Consider the following 18803-nt stretch of genomic DNA (forward strand, 5'->3'; position numbering starts at 1 on the left):
TGCTAGGAGATCCTTATGGTTGGAAGCATCATCCGTACAATGTATACATTTGAGATCCAGATCGCTAATGTTGGGGACCAAGATCCCAACTTTTCAGGATCATGATCCCAACCTTTTAGGATCTTGATCCCAACCTTTTGGAGATCTTGTACAAAACCTTAAAGAGTATGAATAGTCTAGGACTATGTGTACTCTTTAAGGTATGGACCTCTTTATTTATAGCAAGCAATCCAACTATATTAGAAGTACACTTGTGTTGCTACCTGGCTACAAATTAAGAAAACCATCAGTTTGTTATCTTGGTAAGGTCGGGACCGAGATCCCTAGCAGAAGGAATCAGGATTCCTAGTAGTGGAGATCGAGATCCCAAAATTTTAAACTCGAGACCCCTTGAGGACCCCTTTCCTAGAGAGCCGGAGCGAGATTCCGAAGCGAAATCGCCGCCCAAGTTGGGAGATCCCGGCAACTATGAACTCCACCATAGACCTACATATTTAATAATATCAATATTATACATAAAATAAAATAACACTTACCACATGATCGTATTTTGTATCATATAAGATTAAAAGCACACAAACTTGGGAAGTAAGCATAATCTTTCCAAAAGAAATTCTAGCCCTTAGTCTTTACCAAAGTTGTGAGAATCTTCAATCGATGTATGTCATGCATTTCCACTCTTGGGAACACAATCCCCCTCTTGAGAACTAATTTTCACTAATGTCATAAAGACACCCCTCTCTTCCCTGGGCATCCCAATATAGGAACTAAACATGCATCACAAGATATAATTGGCTTTCAAAAAGGGATAACTTTCTAATACTAAACCAAATTCTAAGGATGAGCACTAAGGTACATTTTTAGTGAAAGTCCATTTTAAGTTATGTTACAGCAAGTAGAAGCCCTGATACAGCATGGGAGTGTTTGAATACACATTGCAGATTCTCATATGATGTTTGGAAAGCAATGTAAATTAGATTCTTTAGCTTGAGAGGTATACTGGTGTCAGACACAGATTGACATCAACATACACACATACATAAAGGGCGATCACATATGCATATGGTAAACATATCAAGCTACTCCTTAAACATCACTCCTAGGTGCTAAAGTAGGGTGCTCCAACTGTGGCTCAATCCCAAGCTTCCGCTCTTGTGCCTGTTCTCAACAACTATAGCCTAAAATTTTGGTTGCTGATATTCACATAATATTCCTTCAGCCAAGTATTTATTCTTGCAAAGTAGGCTTTTGCATTTTAGTTAATGCAATCTGTTACACATAAAAAGAACATATAAACCAAAGGAAAATGAATCAAACATGATATACTTGAAGGGAACTAGGCATCACAAAAAACCAGCACATCTGTATTGCCCTTAATGAAGACATACAGTTCCAAATAAAGGCCAGCACGTACCAAAAATTGTCCATAGTAGACACGTACATCAATTTTGTAAGTTTTAATTTCATCAATTCCATAAATTATCATCACTGATCAAAAAAATAATACCAGCTATGTGCAGTTAAGTAGAGTTCGAATTCATAAAAAGTCTGGGCGTATGAAGCGAAATAGACTATCAAAATAGAGCCCCAGGAATCTTAATTTAAAGGTTGGTCATGAGGAGTTTTAGGCCAGATGATTTTAAGCAGAAAGAAAGACAGTTCAAGAAGTCTTAAAGAGTAAAAATGACAGTGAAGTGACCATATTTCCCTGAATCAATTATCTACATGTACCATCGACTGCGATATTATTTCTTAAAACAATTTTCCGAATTTTAATATAAGATTAAATATCAAACATGGGAGTTATACAAAGCATGAATATTGTTTTTTTTTTTTGAGTAAAGTTAACGTTGTATTACTGGAAGAGCATCAGGGAACAAGAGTGAGACCCGAGAGCACCCACAGACAGGGCCTCTCGAAGAAAAAATAGGTCAGTACACAATGACCCTATACAAAAAATTGGAGCTTATAGACTCGCCCGATTACAAGCAAAGTACAAAACAAATCAAAATACAATGCACCCACGGTGATCCAAAGCAAAAGGGAGATGGACCAGCAACTAAAGTTTGAACAATACAGCAACCTAGAAAGTCGTGATTAGGCGAGTGCATCTACTTGGGCCCTAACTCCATCCTCAAGACAAAAGATCTGCGAACTCATTTGATGTCTTCCAGATATGCTTCCATGAGACGACCATATCCTTGCCGGTGTAAGCAATTTCGGCAAATATTGAGGATAAGTACCACGGAGGTGGTGAATTCCCAGAGGCCCCGGAATGATGATTTGGGCATCCCCCTTCACAAACAACTGAGATCCCCAAGAAAAGTTGAATCTTTTAAGCCCAAGGGCAAAGCCATGGATTCAGTGAACTGAGAATCTTCAAGGCCTAAATGCTCGGAATAGGTGGCCAGAACATTGCAGCGATGGTCTCAATAAACATCTCCGGCTCCAATTGAGTCAGGGTTCCCCAGAGAGCAACCGTCGACGTTGAACGTGATGGTGCCTTCCAGTGGAGGCAGCCAATTGTTGGGTCTTGATACCCTGTGTGGTTGGAGCTTAAGGATGTTTTCCCATTGGCTGAGGAAAGTGTTAGCGGATATCCCGTTAAAGGCCATATGATAAGAGGCCCAAAAGATTACTAAGGAAGTAACCTTATGGAAGAGTGTTGGAACTTCATTCTTGAGGCCTTGGAAAATCTTGGAGTTCCTTTCTAGCCAAATAACCCAGATAGTGGCTGCGATAGCTGCCTACCACAGGATTCTTCCAGCCTTCGGCTAGTGAGAGACAAGAGACAAACAGATGAGAGCCGGGACAAAGGGTGGAGTGACCCATAAGAGGCCAAACAGCTGGATTACAAGAATCCACAGGTCGTGGGCTAGGCTACAGTGAATAAACAAGTGTGGGTTCGATTCCTCTTCACAAAGACACAATGTGCACCTGTTGGGGGTCGAGACCCCTTTCCTTTGAAGCTGGTCCACTGTGAGAACTCTTTGGGAGCAAGCAATCCAATTGAATGATTGCACTTTAGGCGGGGCAATGGTGGACAAAACCTTTGAAAGTACTGAGACGGGGTTGAGTGGGAAAGTGGGTGGCTGAATTATTTTTTTGTAGAAAGAGGCCACCAAAAATGAGCACGAAGGGGAGAGGGTCCAAACCAGAGAGTCCCTCCCTGATAGAGCTATGAAGTTGGAATGAAGAGAAGCCAAGAGGGTTAAGAATTGGCTACTTCCTCCTTTGTTTGATGTCATCTGAAAGAAGGATTCTAGATTCTGCGGCCCCAAGAGACGACCATTTCCTCTACGATGATGGAGGCTTTATTGGAGGCAAGAGACTAGAGGGAGAAGCGTGAATATTGTTATAAATCCACAATGCTCTAGACGTAAATCAGAAAACAATTGGTATCAATTTAAGCGTGCAAATCAAAGTTTTAAGATCATGTTTCAGGAATAAAAAACTTGAAGTTTGGTAGCAAGCAATTCACATGTATACCAGCATCATACTTCGAACAAATTAAAAAAAAAGGGCCAAATGCACATGTAGCTACTGCTAAACATGTCCACTTAATGCTATTACTTGTGCATGTTACCTTCCCGATACAAGGAGGGTAATAATCCATCAGGCGAAATGACCATAGGTCCACTAGGCAAGACTTTCCCATCCTGTCAAGGATAACGAGCTAAGAAAATCTTATAAAAAACAATTTCACAATATTTATTATGAATATATCATTCAATATGATCCAAAAAGTTTTAGAATAAGAAGAAAATTTAAGAAATCAAGACCCATACCTGCTTAAGGTTGCGGAGAAAATGTCTGGTCACATGTGCCTGAGAAATTGCACGGGCACTCAGAAACATTAGTTGATAACCATTCTCCTGCAGGATTTGTTTTCCGATAGATGTCATTATGACACTACTTGTCTGCTTTCCCAAGTGGGCCCAAAATTTATAGCAGAAGGCATGTCTTATATAGACAACAAGAATTTTAGACATAATACCGTTAATAATTTTATTCACTCACTAATGGATTTACATACACACGTGTGTATATATACATATATACAAAGAATATTTTGGTTGGTGATGATCACAGCACATCCCTTCAGCCAAGTAGCTATTCTTGCAAAGTAAGCTTTATATTTTAGTTGCTGCAAATCCATTAAGGACCCGGTTTCTATGAGGCCAAGCCCGCATACGTAGAAATGCAAGCCTCTTAATAAATCTTTTTTTGAGATGGATTTTAAGACCTAATTTTTAAGGACGTGTAATCTCTAACATGGAGATCATGAATATAAAAAAATAAATAAATTTTTAAAAATAAAAATAATAATTATAGTGAGAAAACATTTGGATCGTTAGTTTCCATTGTTTTTATATGGAACACCTACTAAAGATGGATGCTTTACACTTTCTAGACCGCATATGTAGAAATGCGGTCCAGCCCGCATGAAATAATTTTCCATCTATTAATCATGAAAAGAACAAATAGCCCAAAGAGAAACGAATCAAATATGACTTACTTTTACGGGACAAGGCATCTCAAAAAGCCAGGACATCAAATGATGAGATACAGTTAGAAATATTGGCAAGCATTTCCCAAAATTTCTGTCCAAAACAGATGCACATCAATTTTAGAAATTTTAATTTCCTCGATACATTACAATATTGTTGCTTATCAAAAAAGAATTTATTATTTGTGCTGATAGGGATTTCCCAGCAGAATTTGTTTTCAGATTTAAATGTCATAATGGAACTACTTATGTGCCTTTTAGGTGAGCAAACTTTATAGCAGAAGGCATGTCTTATGTAGACGAATGAATTATAGAGATATCACAATTAGTCTATTTATTCACTCACTAATGAACTTCTAATATAAATGTAGAAAACAATATAGAAGCTGACATGTCCAGAAAGAGCAGTTTGCAAGGGTTTAAAGTTCAGCCAATGCAACCATCTATCTGATGAACATTACATGGTTAATGCATAATAGCCACAATATAAAAAGCAACTATCTGTAACTACCATGCAGGATTTGGATCTGTCATCCATAGATAAACCAGATTTTATTTGGACAAATGATCCAAGAATGACCAAGATTTTCACAACAGGGATAAGCAAGGAAATGCCAAAGACTTCAATACCAGGTTCAACAACTACACAGATTGATCAAAGCAAAGTATGGCAAGCAGTAACATGGCTCAATACAAAATTAGAGTAGGGCTTCATAATAAGCCAGAAATAATCTGAAATCTCATGTTGCCAAATTTAACTTCACATGTTGAAAGCAATCCAGGCATAACAAAAATCTAAGGCCACAACCAACAAGCAGCAAGACTATTATTTTAACACAGAGAAGTCAAAAGATAGACGAAGCACCTGTATGGCAGAAAAAAGCCGGGCCACTCCGCACTGTGTCCAATCTCTTCCAACTAATGGCATGACCTGGCCAAGGACATCAGATCTGCATATAAACAATAAAGTGAAGCAGTAGAACATTTTATTGCCTCCTACATGCGAATAAACTCCTGAAGTACACCTCTAGAAGGCCAAAATATTCATAAATGCTCATGTTACTTCCACTAGAATTAATACAAAAGGCTATTGCCACTAGAACTAATACAAAAAGGTTATTGACGCCCATAATTGACCTCTCTGAGCTTTAATTTTTCAGCAGGCTCATATCCTCATCAGGCTAACAGGACCACTCACACCAGACATAACATGACAACAATCCGTATTCATTTCGCAACCAACATTACTCAGCCAAATAAAGAAATTCACTGGTAGAATAAGATAGCCAAAAGAAATAGATTCCACACTGCTCTCAAATAGGACACTTAAGATAATGAAAACTATTTTAGGAACTACAATTGTAGGGAAAGCAGAGGAATATCCCTAAACATCAAGTGAAGTAAGCTCAAGGAAAGCAATCTCTTGTAATAAAGATTTGGTGTTGTGTTGTGCATCGTATATTTTGCATCATTTATAACCAATAGGTTACGCACCCCTAGTTTACGTCACATTGCACCCATGGAAAAATTGACCACACTAACATAGCTGGAGCAGTGTGTATGTTGTATCCATCTGCCAAAATCTACTTGAGATAAGATGAATCTAAATCTATCAAGTGTAGTTCCCCAGAATATTCTCCCTCCAAAAAATGTTGATCCTAGAAAGAGAGCAGTACATTTCACGAGATGTTATAGTCTTTGAACAAGAGTTTTATTTCTCTAAGGTTCCCGACCAATCTTCTGATACATTTGGAAGGATCATACCATTTCATCAATCTCTGATGCTCCATATGCAGCAAGTTTGTTGCCACATAGAAAGGTCCACCTACTCCTTCAAATTTACTCAAGACAAAAGCATAGCCTACTCATCAACAACATGCAGATCCACAAGATCAAATGTCTTCTCTTGATGACTCTTACGTATAGGCTCAAGAACCACGTATGTCTCTCTCATATTCTAATTAATCTATCTCTTTGTGAAAAGAGAAAGGATAAATCATCCTCCAATTTAAAAAAAAAAAACAAAAAAAAATTATTTTCTATTCAGCCATATTTTTGTAACATTGACTTTTTCTTTTGTCATTGGACTATATTTCAAAACCAAAACGTTTCAAAAGTTAGTTAATCATCCAGAATGATGGGAAAAAGGTGCTCGGAATACCCAAATCATGTGATCTTGTTCATAGTTATCGGGATCTTCTAAGAAGAGGGTCACTTCCTCTCTGGAAGCTCAATCCCGTGCTCCGAGAGACGAGATCTCGATTTCGTGCGATTCCTCGATATTTGGGTTCTCGATCCAGGAAATAGGGAAATTCTATCCCAACTAATAGGATCCAGATCCCTATGCCAAAAATCATGGTTCCATGAGTAAATAGAACCGCAAGTCCACCAACTTGAAATCGAGTATCCTCTACTTTGGGAGCAAGTTTCACTGACACATGTTTTGATTCATATACAATGGATTGTGGAGTATCCTCTACTTTGGGAGCAAGTTTCACCGACACATTTTTTGGTTCATATACAATGGATTGTGAACCTTCAATTTTTTATGACCTACAAACTTTCCGAATGCCATGATTTCCTACATATTTTAGAATTTACAACTTTATGCACCTCATGAAACGTAATTTATGTCTAGTTCAAAAGAAAGGAAACAAAAGAGAGGACAATGAGAGAAAAGCAAGAAGATGAAAGGAGACAGAAAAGTTAGTCACGTTATGGTTCTACTGAGGAATGTCAATACGCTTAACATCCTTAGAGTTAGTTCATTAGGTTTTGTCTACCTCCCGAAGGACTTCTATCACATGAGTATTGATAAACCAAATCGAGCCACACATGGGATTGCCTTGTGGGTTATGGAACAACATGTATGTGTGGAAATGTGAGGTCTCTCTCATGTATATGTCTTTGAGCCCCTAGCAAACTTTGAAAACGGAGAGCTATTGGGAATTATATATGGCAATGTCTTTTCTTTTCCTTACTTCACAAATGAGCGCTTAGCAACATTTCCTTTTTGGAAACAATCTATCACAACTTATATTAATCACCAATTGATATTCGAGTAGGAGTCGCCCAATCCAACTGATCGGTGCCAAAAATTAGGATGGTTGCATTGTGGGTAGAGCAATGTAGCTAGGTGTTCAATTTTTGCAATGGACCCACATGATTATTTTTTTACAGTGATTCAAGTAATTGTTTTTATCACCCTCCATTCTCAATATTAACATGAGATCGAGGACTTGGATATTACATCACCATATTGGATTTCTATTATCACTATGTGTGAGATCATCATCCAATGACAACAAAATGTTAAAGAGAATTTCAATGACACGAATTTGTTTACATGAATATTGGGTATTTGAATTTGAAAACGGTTAAACATAAATGGAATTCGCGCCTAAATTACAATAGTATTCATAAGTGAACTTCGGGAACCTCGATCCTTATCATGGCAGAAAGCGATCCCATTTAGGAAAGAATTTGCTCCTGCGCAAATATGGAACACGTTCCTTAAAAGTCAAGGATCTCGATCCCTTTACCTGACCATGTACGAACATCGTTCCTCCAACCTCAGATCTTCGAGCCTACCTCGCTCCCAATCCTAGAACTCTTGTCACTCCCTTTCCCAATAACTATGATCTTGTTCCTTTGCCTAAAGAAAAGGGTCACAGGATGTAGATGGTGCATAAGTTTAAAATTCATCCAAATGATACCATTGATAGGCACAAAACCAGTTTGTTACCAAGGGCTTTACATAGAGTGAGAGTAGATTACCATGAGATATTGGCTCTCACTTTAAGAGGTTTTGAGAGAGAAAGCTATTGCAGAGCTCTCTCTTCAACGAAATACAAAGTTTACAGCAACTAAAGCAAGCTGCATTGTGCGGCTTTGCATATCCTGCCTCAAATCAGCTAGTTTTAAAAAGAGAACAAAGTTAGAGAGATAAGATAGACTTTCTAGTTGCTGTGAAACCTCACCAATGTTATGGTTTCCTCCTATATGAGAAGGCAAAGGCGAGGTCGAGAATCTGAACGAGAAGGCTTCTTCAATGGAGAAGAAGGCATTATGTCGGCAGATGTTTCTCTCTCATCCGATTCTCACACTACCCATTACTGCTGATTTCCCATTCTCTCCCCTCAACCATTATTTCTCTCCAAGCCATGAAAGTTAGTGAGAGATAAAGGGTGAGAGAGAAAGAGAGAACTTTTCTTTTGTTCAGCAAAAGGTTCCTTTTTTTTTGCCTCCTCCAAAAAATATAGTGTTGTTGTTTCATCATCATCATCGAAGCCTTTTCCCAACTAATTGGGGTCGCCTACACGAATTTGGGTTCGTCATTCTACTATATTAAGGATCATACACTCAGTGAGGCCTTAAGTTCTCATATCTTTCCTCACTACTTCCAACCATGTTCTTTTGGGCCTACCCCTTGGTCTTTTTGAGCTTTCCATTTTAACTAACTCACACCTCCTAACAGGTATTGTATTGGGCATGTGCCACATATGGCCAGCCCACCTAAGTCTACTTGCTCTCATCTTATCACCTATTGGTGTCATAGTTAAATTCTCTCGAATGTGTTCATTTAGATTCTTGTCTTTCCACTCATCCATCTCAACATCCTTATCTCAGCCACGCCATTTAAAGGGTATGTTGTTTCTTGACCGTCCAACATTTCGTCCCATAAAGTAAAGCTGGTCTCACAGTTGTCCTATAGACCTTGCCCTTCAGCTTCATTGGTATGCGGCAATCAAATAAAACTTCAGTTCCACATCTCCACTTCGCCCACCTAGCTCTAATTATATACGTCCGACATCTTCCTCAATCTCTCTATTTTCCTAGATTATCGACCCAAGATATCAAAAGTGCATTCTTTTTTGTATTTTTTGGTCGTTAATCTTGACTACTTCCTCATCTATACTCCTATTATTACTAAATTTACATTATATATATTTTGTCTTAGTCTGGCTAATTTTAAAACCTTTAGATTCTAGAGCACACCACCTAAGTTCTAACTTTGTCTTGACGTCATTTCGAGTCTCATCGATCAAAATTATATCATCCATGAACACCATGCACCATGGTACCTCATCTTGAAAGTGCCTAGTTAAGTCGTCAATAACTAAGACACTGAGGTATGGACTCAATGTTGATCCTTGATGTAGACCTATTGCCACTGAAAATCCACTCGTATTTCCACTAATTGTTCATACACTAGTTAATACTCTCTCATACATATCTCTCACCAAGTCGATGTAATGTCTTAAGACTTCTTTCTTTTCCAACACCCACCAAATCAAATCTTTGGGTACTCTATAATAAGCTTTCTCTAGATCAATAAAGACCATGTGGAGGTCATTCCCTTCGTCTTAAACTTCTCAATCAGTTGCTTAAGTAGGAAAATAGCCTCAGATATTAAACTCCCTGACATAAAACTGAATTGGTTTTCTGATGCACTTATTTCATGCCTTAGTCGTTGCTCAATTACTCTCTCCCTCAACTTTCCACTCATCCATCTCAACATCCTTATCTCATCTATGTCATTTAATGGGTATGTTGTTTCTTAACCACCCAATATTTCATCCCATAAAGTAAAGTTGATCTCACAGTAGTCCTATAGAACTTGCCCTTCAGCTTCATTGGTATGCGGCAATCAAATAAAACTCCAGTTGCACATCTCCACTTCGCCCACCCAGCTCTAATTATATGTACAACACCTTCCTCAATCTCTCCATTTTTTTGGATTATCGACCCAAGATATCAAAGCGCACTCTTTTGGTATTTCTTGGCCATCAATCTTGACTACTTCCTCATCTCTACTCCTATTATTACTAAATTTGTATCACATATCTTTTGTCTTAGTCCGGCTAATTTTAAAACCTTTAGATTCTAAAGCATACCTCCTAAGTTCTAACTTTATGTTGACATCATTTCGGGTCTCATCGATCAAAACTATATCATTCACAAACAACATGCACCATGGTACCTCATCTTGAAAGTGCCTAGTTAAGTCGTCAATAACTAAGACCCAGAGGTATGGACTCAATGCCGACCCCTAATGTAGACCTATTGTCATTAAAAACCCACTCGTATTTCCACTAATTATTCGTACACTAGTTAGCACTCTCTCGTACATATCTCTCACCAAGTCGATGTCATGTCTTGAAACTTCTTTCTTTTCCAACACCCACTAAAACAAATCTTTGGGTATTTTATCATAAGCTTTCTTTAGATCAATAAAGACCATATGGAGGTCATTCCCTTAGTCTTAAACTTCTCAATCAGTTGCTTAAGTAGGAAAATAGCCTCTGATATTAACCTCCCTAGCATAAAACTAAATTGGTTTTCTGATGCACTCGTTTCATGCCTTAGTCGTTGCTCAATTACTCTCTCCCACAACTTCATAGTGTGGCTCATAAATTTGATTCCTCGATAGTCCACAATTATGCATATCTCTGTTGTTCTTGTAAATAGGTACCATTAGTACTATTCCTCCATTCGTTTGCCATTTTTTTTGTTCTCAAAACCTTGTTGAACAGCTTGGTCAGCCAGTCAATGCCAATCTTCCCCATGCACTTCCAAACCTCTATCGGAATAACATTTGGTCCTAAAGTCTTTCTTATCTTCATCCTCTTTAAAACTTCTTTTACTTCTGATATCTTAATCCTATGAACGTATCTATGACCTCTACCCATCATTTATACAAAGGGTTCCTTCTATCATTATGTACCCATTGTGTTTGATATTTAATAATTTTGAAAATAAAAGTGTTGTTATTTAGTATAAAAATAATACCTTCTTGTGGTTGTATAGGTTTACATGGGAAACACAGTAAGAGCTTATCTAAAAGGTCCTTGTTGACACACAAACAACATATAAGCAAGTTGGATAACTGAATTAGGGCCTATAGGGAGTGTCTTGCACATCCAAACAGGCCTTTAAGGTGTGATGACACAGGATCAGTATGCAGGAATGGGGTAGGATGTGTAGGCTAGGAAGATAAGCAATGAGGTTGATGAATATCATTAAGGTTCTAAATTGATGATGAGATGGGAGAGAAAGGAAGATGAGTGGGGCTAGGGGTTGAAAAACTAAAGAAGGAGAAGAAAAAAGAAGGCTTTGGGGTGGGTGGGGGAGGATGATGGGGAATGTTGGACTAGAGATGAAAGAATGATGAAAGGTAGGTGAGAGCATGGGATGTGAAAGGAAAAAGGAGCCCCTGTTTGAGAGGAATACTCCCCAAAGACAAGGAACCAGTCATCCCAATATGGCCTCACACAACCAACTAAATAAGACCTAAGTATTTATTCTCAAACAATGTTTTAAAATGCGGCCGCATCAGGCGCTATGCGCTGGGCACCGCATCAAAATTGACCACATGCGGTTTGGAGAGATACGCCGCATCAGAGTCGCATAGCGCATACACCACATCAGGCCGAATAATTTTCTGCAATTGTTTTTCAAAATAATACCCCGCGGGGATGGGTAGAATGGTCTTTCTGACCTTCGATATTTGGAGGAAAGGGTTTGGGGGGTATTAAACCCCCCAATCAACAATTTTCAGTCACATTCGTGGTTTTTTTGTGATCGATTGGATCAAAATAAAAATTTGGGCGGAAAGTTTTTTCGTTGAAGTTTTTCGATTTGTGAATTTGTTGAACTTGGTTATTGATTTGTACCTTTTGGGTGTTGATTTCAGGAAGTTTAAGCAAACTCGTGACAATAAATCGAGGGTTTCAAAGGCCGTGAAGAAATCGACAAATTGTATTGACTCTTCTTGAGCTTGACTTTAAAACTCTTTAATCTTCATGGACTTTTAATTTGTAGTATTTTGTAACTTTAAAGTTTGTAGCTGCAAATTTGTGCTTATGGTTGTTGATTGTTGAATATTTTATGAAGTTAGTTTCAAGTTTCTAGTTTCTATCAGGGGATGGTAGATACATAATCTCCGACAAGTAATACTGTTGGAGTTAATGAATAAACTAAATACCTACTATCACATATATCACCTCCATATTTTTTTCTATGTATTAATCTACTTTTTAAGATTTTTTAGAATTTTTTTATATTTATCGACCGCATAGCCGCGATGCACCAGCATCGAGCCACATCGCCACATCGACCCCCCCCCCATCGCTTTCAGCTGCATCCTGCATTTTAAAACATTGTTCTCAAACACATATATATTGGTCATAAGCATACATGCTCTCTTTCTTGGCTTCAAATCAGAGCAACCTTAGGCTTTCCTAAAGATCTAATCTTTCGATTACAAAACTAGAATGAAGTAAGTTCATATCACAAGAGCCTAGTCCACCTCTCTCTCTCCCCTCTTGGCATCTCTCTATCTCTCCTTGGCATCCATCTCTCTATACAAACAATCAATTCCACTAAATTTCTCTTTCTCTCTCTCTATATCTCTCTACCAACAGCCTAGTCCACTAAATTTGTTCCATAATGTTTTTTTTAAATCAAAACTGTTAACAAAATAAATAAATAAATTGAGTTAGAAAGATTCATTTTATTGTTATGAGTTGCATTTTAAATTTCATTTTGACTACAAAATGAACTTAATAGACAACAAACACTCAACATAATACAGATTCTCCATATTTACATACTTTTGATACAATAATGAACAACCATAATACAATTTCCCCTATTTTTTTTAGAAACCTAAAAAGCTAGATTTTTGAGAAATTACAATGATTTTTTGAAATATTTTTGGCTGAGACCAGCCCATTCGGCAGATTCTCCGATCCAAATCGCCGATCCACCCATCCGACATGGTTTTTGGGGTGGCTGATCCAGGTCACTGATCCATTTTTTTTAAACATCGAAATATAGATAAAAAAAGGTAAAAACCAACTAAATATCAAATTCGTAACCCTAATTTAATGGGGAAAGACATGGGTTCACCCTTTTCCCTCGTACATCTTCTATAGGGTATGTCCCCCTTTTTCATGCATTGCCTAGAGGGTGGGCCCACCTTGTCACAACTTCTGCTAAAGCATTGAAGCCATCACTATTCTTCTACCTCTTTCTCATTCTCCATATGAGGGCTTTCACATATGATATTATTCGGAAGCTCAAATCCATATTACAACCAAAGCTTCCCAACCATGGAGTCCACATATTTCCACATCTTTTTCCTCCAGATATCTTAAGACCAACTTGATAGATAATTTGTACATCTCAAGTTTTTGAAGGTCGCTGTATACTACGCCAAGCATCCAACAAACCCATTCAAGCACAAGATGACTAAAGATGAGGACTAGATTTGAGGGGATCAAGAGACATCTACATGCTTAAGTTTATTTTTGGGCAGGGGTATGGGTTTTGGGAAAGCCCCATTTTACAGCTCTTTTGGCTACTATTTTGTTTTCATTATTGGTATGTTTAAAGAACTTTAATTAGTAGAATTGTTATATGAATGGATGGTAGACACTAGAAGGGGATGGATGGCACAAAAAATAGGATTGCATCAGCACTTTTAGGGGTTTTAGAGTTTAAAGTCACATTTAAAAGCAGTCTTGGGAATGGGGAGTTGAAAATGAACTTTGATTGTTTACTGTTGTTAGTGCCTTTTTCCACAAGTCCCTTCTATAAAATATTTATATGCAGAAATTTTGTTCCAGGGGTTTTGGACCTTGCAAACCCTAATATTTTTTCTATTAGTATCTTGATCACAACCTCTAGTGATACTATGGTGCTCCATATATGGTGATAACGATTCACTTCTTGGTCAAACATCAGATCATTATTGCGAGCATGAGCATAAACATGGGGGACACATGATGATTCAGTGGACTTAGTTCCAAAGTCCCTGAGGGAATTGAAAGGAGAATCTCTTTGGGTAAAAATTGAAAGGAGAATCTCTTTGGGTAAAAATTGAAAGGAGAATCTAGCATTACCAAAAATTGTTATGATCATTCCTTGTGCTGCACGCAAGATAATCATCCTCAAAAGAATCTAAACTACATCTTTTTTTATATCTAATGAATCAGAAAGTATTTCTTTATTGTCAGTTGTAACCTTTTTCTCCACATAGGTAGGGCACAGCCATAAAGTCTTGATCATACAAACAAAAAAAGAAAAAAAAATAAGCCAGCAATTACCTGGTGATTGTTCCATCTACATCAGATATGACAATTCTTGCATTCCACTTCCACAAGAAAATATGTGCATCAACCTGTAGAAGGAAATATATCCAGCAGGGAGAACAGTAAAATTTCAAATTCTTTCAGAAAGGTCAGCTTTAAAATTATTCCCATCACATTAAATATCTATTAAGTTCAACAATAGCATGAGTGGGAAGATATCAGACCTGTTGCTTTCCAAGAACCCTTGTAGAAAAGCTGAAGGTGATACGATTTTGACCCTCTTTGAGATTCAGGGATGCAATCTGTTCTGAAGTTGGGGTATTGGTTCGCAGAATTTGTTTATGAGGAGTGACTTGGTCGACATTAGGCATTAAAATTTGTTCCTCATGAGTACTGTGCAGAGAAGACTCAGCATCCGGAACTGATGCGTCTTCAGTGGAAGGGCTAGTAACCTGCTCTAGAGACTTTGCTCTTCTAAAAGAAAATGACCATAGACTCCATCTACGTCCTGAAGGAACAGAAGAGGCCCGAGGAGTGTCTCCTTTCATACTTGGCGCCTCATTTTCTTTAACAGATATCGCATCCGTCGGCTCCTCTGAGAACTCTAAACCAAATGCAACCATTCCAAGAATAATTGGGGCAGCTTTATCCCATGGTAGATATCTCCCGTTTACCCTGATTACAAGATTTTCATTCTTGACGAAAGAAGCTCCTGAGAGCCTGAATTGCTCCTCTGTAACCCTGTGAACATCAAAAGCTTGAGCAGCAGAACTGATTCCCATTCCGGCATGAAGTAAGTGTCCACAAAGGGAAATTTCAAAACCTGCAAACCATCATTGCCTCAGTTTAGAAGATTCATCAACACCTGATAAAGAAAAAGTTTGAGGACACAAAAAAACTGTTCAATTACATAGAACAATATCCCAAACATAACAAAGGATGCAGAGCACCAGAAAATTTGATTCACTTTAATTTTGAAATCGAAAGGAAAAAACCTCTTATATCTAGTGGCATAAATGTGTGGAGATCCTTACCCATGCAGGTTGAAAACCTCATACCTGTACTGGAGCTCTCAGCTTCTGCTTGCAGAGGCTCTAGTTTGTCACCGCATTCTCCTCCACTACCACCCTCTACTTCTTGAGGTTTTGAAACCATGGTAAGCCCTTCCTCCTTAGTAACATCCCCATCCATGGAAACCGACGATACCTCCAAATTTGCTCTTTCACAGATTGTTACTTTCTTTGAGGAGACTTCTACTTCCACATTCACAGCAGTGGCCCCATCATCAATGCATTGTGAATCGGAAGCTGAGAGTAGAATTTCACGGTTGTCATTCTCCAATATAGGACGATCATCTTTAATGGTTGCTGCCACCTCTTTATTCTGATTGCCAGGACTTTGAAATTCCATCTCCTCTTCATTGGTGTGTAAAGCTAATTCAGGTAGCGTGAGGCAGCTCTTAAAGATGTCTTCCTTATTTAAACCCGAAAGGAGATCCCCATCACCAGGATTCCCAAATCTGTCATATTCAATACAAGGAGCTGTATCATCACAATTTTGAGTCTCCTCAAGATCCAGCTCTTGGGTTTCTTCAGGGGCCCCCCAGACTTTTGTTGAAGAACTGGGAAAACCATCACCATGGACGTCCCGAGAACCCTCTTCCTCGGACAAACTGCCAAAGATTATTCCCAAAGTGGTTGAATCAGCTGAAGCAGTTCTCTGCGATAATTCTCTTTTAGAAGTCAAGGAATTGGAAGCTTCTTCACCATTTCCTGAGCCTAAATCTGCATTGTATCTATTGAAGCTGTTAACCTGTGCATATTCCATCTGAACTTCTTCATCTGATACCAGGCAAAACTGGGGAGACTCTATAGACACGCTGTCTGAGTAATCGCTAGAAGTGATAGGTGCAGTCATGACACGACCATCTCCGCTCATTAACACCACCTCTTCTGAATCCGAAGGCTCAGAATTCGCAGCATCATCCGCCTGGGCTTGACTATCATATTGAAAACTGTCCATGTATTCCACTGAAAAGGAAGAACTCATTGACTCAGATGCCTGAACCTTTGTTGGGTATCCATTGCCACTCATTTCCAGGTATCTATCCTGGGGAAATTCTGCATCATCATCCCCTGGCAAGCCATTCAAACAAGGAGTATCACAAACACCAGCATCTTCTGAACCACTGGTTTTCTCAATCGGTGTTTGGTCTTCCCCATCCATGGATGTAGAAGCTTGATAATCTTCATGGGCCTCAACCTCTCTAACAAAATATGCCTCTCCAGTGCTGTCTAAATACATATGAAACCCAGCCTCCACATCATTAACCAAGAAATGCACAATCTTCTCAGCGCCCTTGAGGACGCCCTGAAACTTGCCGAAACGAACGTACCACGGGGTACTCCTGTAGGTGCCATCCTCTCTCTCCACAACTATAATGTCCACTGCACCCCCAAAGGGTTGGATTGGGGCAGCAAAAGTGTAGATTCCCTGGCGCACAATGCTCCCAACTCTCCCCACAACGTTCATTTCCCTGCCCAGAGTCCCAAAACACAGCAGTTGCAGGAAACATATGAGAGAGAGAGAGAGAGAGGAAACTGAATTTGAATAAGAAAATGGACCTAAGGTACTCAAAATGCTAGGCAAAAAGAAGTGAATCAATAACAGGCTCCTTCTTGATCTTGTCTCGGAACCGGAGGCCTAGAGTCCGAAAAGAGTCCACCCACCATTAAAGATGGCAAAACATTGTTGAGATCTTAGAATTCTTGGAGCCTAAATCGAGAGCCATTCTTTTGATGCTGAAGAAGCAACATTCTTGAAGCCGCCAAGATTCCAGTAATCCTCTGAAAAGATAACAGCAGTAATGGTAAAGACTCCAGAATTTTTCGAACACGGATTTAACCAAGAAGTAGGAATTGTAATCCCCGAAATGCAGCGGATTCTGAGCCAGAGAGAAATGAACAATGCGGATTCAGAGTTTGCAGAAGATTGGAAACCCTAATTCGAGAATGGGAAAAGGAGAGGGACCTCATGGAACATGAAAAATGCACAGCTGGGTGAACTCAAATCTGTTTCGTCGCAGAGAGGCGTTGTTTGGGGTGGAACAAAGAGATGATGGTGGAGGAGGGAACGGTGGGGAAACAGGAGAATTCGAAATATTGAATGAAATGGGGAACAAACAAGAGAGCGGAGGGATGGTGATTTGGCGAGGGATTCAATTTCGATCGAGAGAGAGAGAGGGGGTGGGGTGTGGAGGACCGTAATAAATATTTTTTTATGTGTTGTGGGGCCGACGATGGCGAGGAACGCCGCGGAGGATGTTATTTATTTCGGAAAAGTATAGAATGAGACTATTTACATGTCGTCTCATTAATTTTGACCATTGGATGTGAAATTTTATGGTCGTAATTATTCTATTGACCAAGCTCAAATTTAAAATAATATTTTTTAAACTTTGTGACATATCCAAGCTAGCAAATTCACATCAAATAGTTGTAAGAAATTGCGACCACCTTGTAATAAAGGTAAATAGTCTCATTGTATAGAATCCCATTTATTTATAAGAAACTTATAATAAGAAAAATTTTATCTTATTTATTATATTTAATAATAGAACACGGTTTGTATGTGGCCAACTTTTATATTGTAGAATTACGGCTTGGCAATAAATATATTGTTAAATATAATTTGATCCTAGTTTTTAGAGAATATATAGTGTTTAACATGAAGATCATGAATATCAGGAAAAAAAAATTGAAAACTAAAAATAATAATTATATTAAAAAAACATTTGGACCATTAGTTACAATTGTCATTAGATGGACCACCTATTTGCATCCATCTTTAGGATGAATGCTTTATACCTTTGGACCGCATATTGTAGAAATGCGGTCTAGCCCACATGAAACAATTTTCCTTAGTAATATTTTTTAGGAAAAATTACATAAATATTCGTTATAGTTTGTGTTATTACCAAAATACCAAATAGTTTCTATTATTACTCGCATGTCCGTTTTTTTCACTTCATAACGATTTTTTTTAAAAAAAATATGTTTTTACGCTATTTCGATTTTTGAAGAACCGAAATTTTTGGAATTTCGGTTTTTCAAAAATCGAAGTGTGCCTCATTTCAATTCTTGAAAAACCGAAAGTGGACCCATCAATTTAAACACTTATGTTCTCTTCTCTGCGTC

General features: G+C 38.4%; 1 protein-coding gene across 6 annotated transcripts in view; it reads right to left on the reverse strand.

Moving 5' to 3' along the window:
• Positions 1 to 17905, reverse strand: part of PAH1 (Lipin family protein) — a 35530-nt gene extending 17625 nt beyond the window's left edge. Inside the window, exons 1-7 of one of the 6 annotated variants that reach the window (XR_016061127.1) lie at positions 17337 to 17847; positions 15666 to 17143; positions 14832 to 15430; positions 14623 to 14696; positions 5376 to 5460; positions 3789 to 3875; positions 3574 to 3659 (exon numbers count right to left, since the gene is read on the reverse strand). Coding sequence is in view for 2 of the 6 variants with exons in the window: in XM_006850592.4 (XP_006850655.1) it covers positions 3587 to 3659; positions 3789 to 3875; positions 5376 to 5460; positions 14623 to 14696; positions 14832 to 15430; positions 15666 to 17139 (2392 nt within the window). In the remaining 4 variants the exon portion in view is untranslated. Of the gene's footprint in view, positions 1 to 3573; positions 3660 to 3788; positions 3876 to 4519; positions 4605 to 5375; positions 5461 to 14622; positions 14697 to 14831; positions 15473 to 15641 lie in introns of those variants that run through there. The other 5 variants (XR_016061128.1, XR_016061129.1, XM_006850592.4 and 2 more) reach the window with 5 other exon arrangements.
• Between the last annotated feature and the right edge of the window lie 898 nt (positions 17906 to 18803).

Source organism: Amborella trichopoda, chromosome 8 (genome assembly GCF_054954075.1).
Source record: "Amborella trichopoda isolate Santa Cruz 75 chromosome 8, AtrichopodaSantaCruz75HAP2 v2.0, whole genome shotgun sequence".
Lineage (NCBI taxonomy): Eukaryota > Viridiplantae > Streptophyta > Magnoliopsida > Amborellales > Amborellaceae > Amborella > Amborella trichopoda.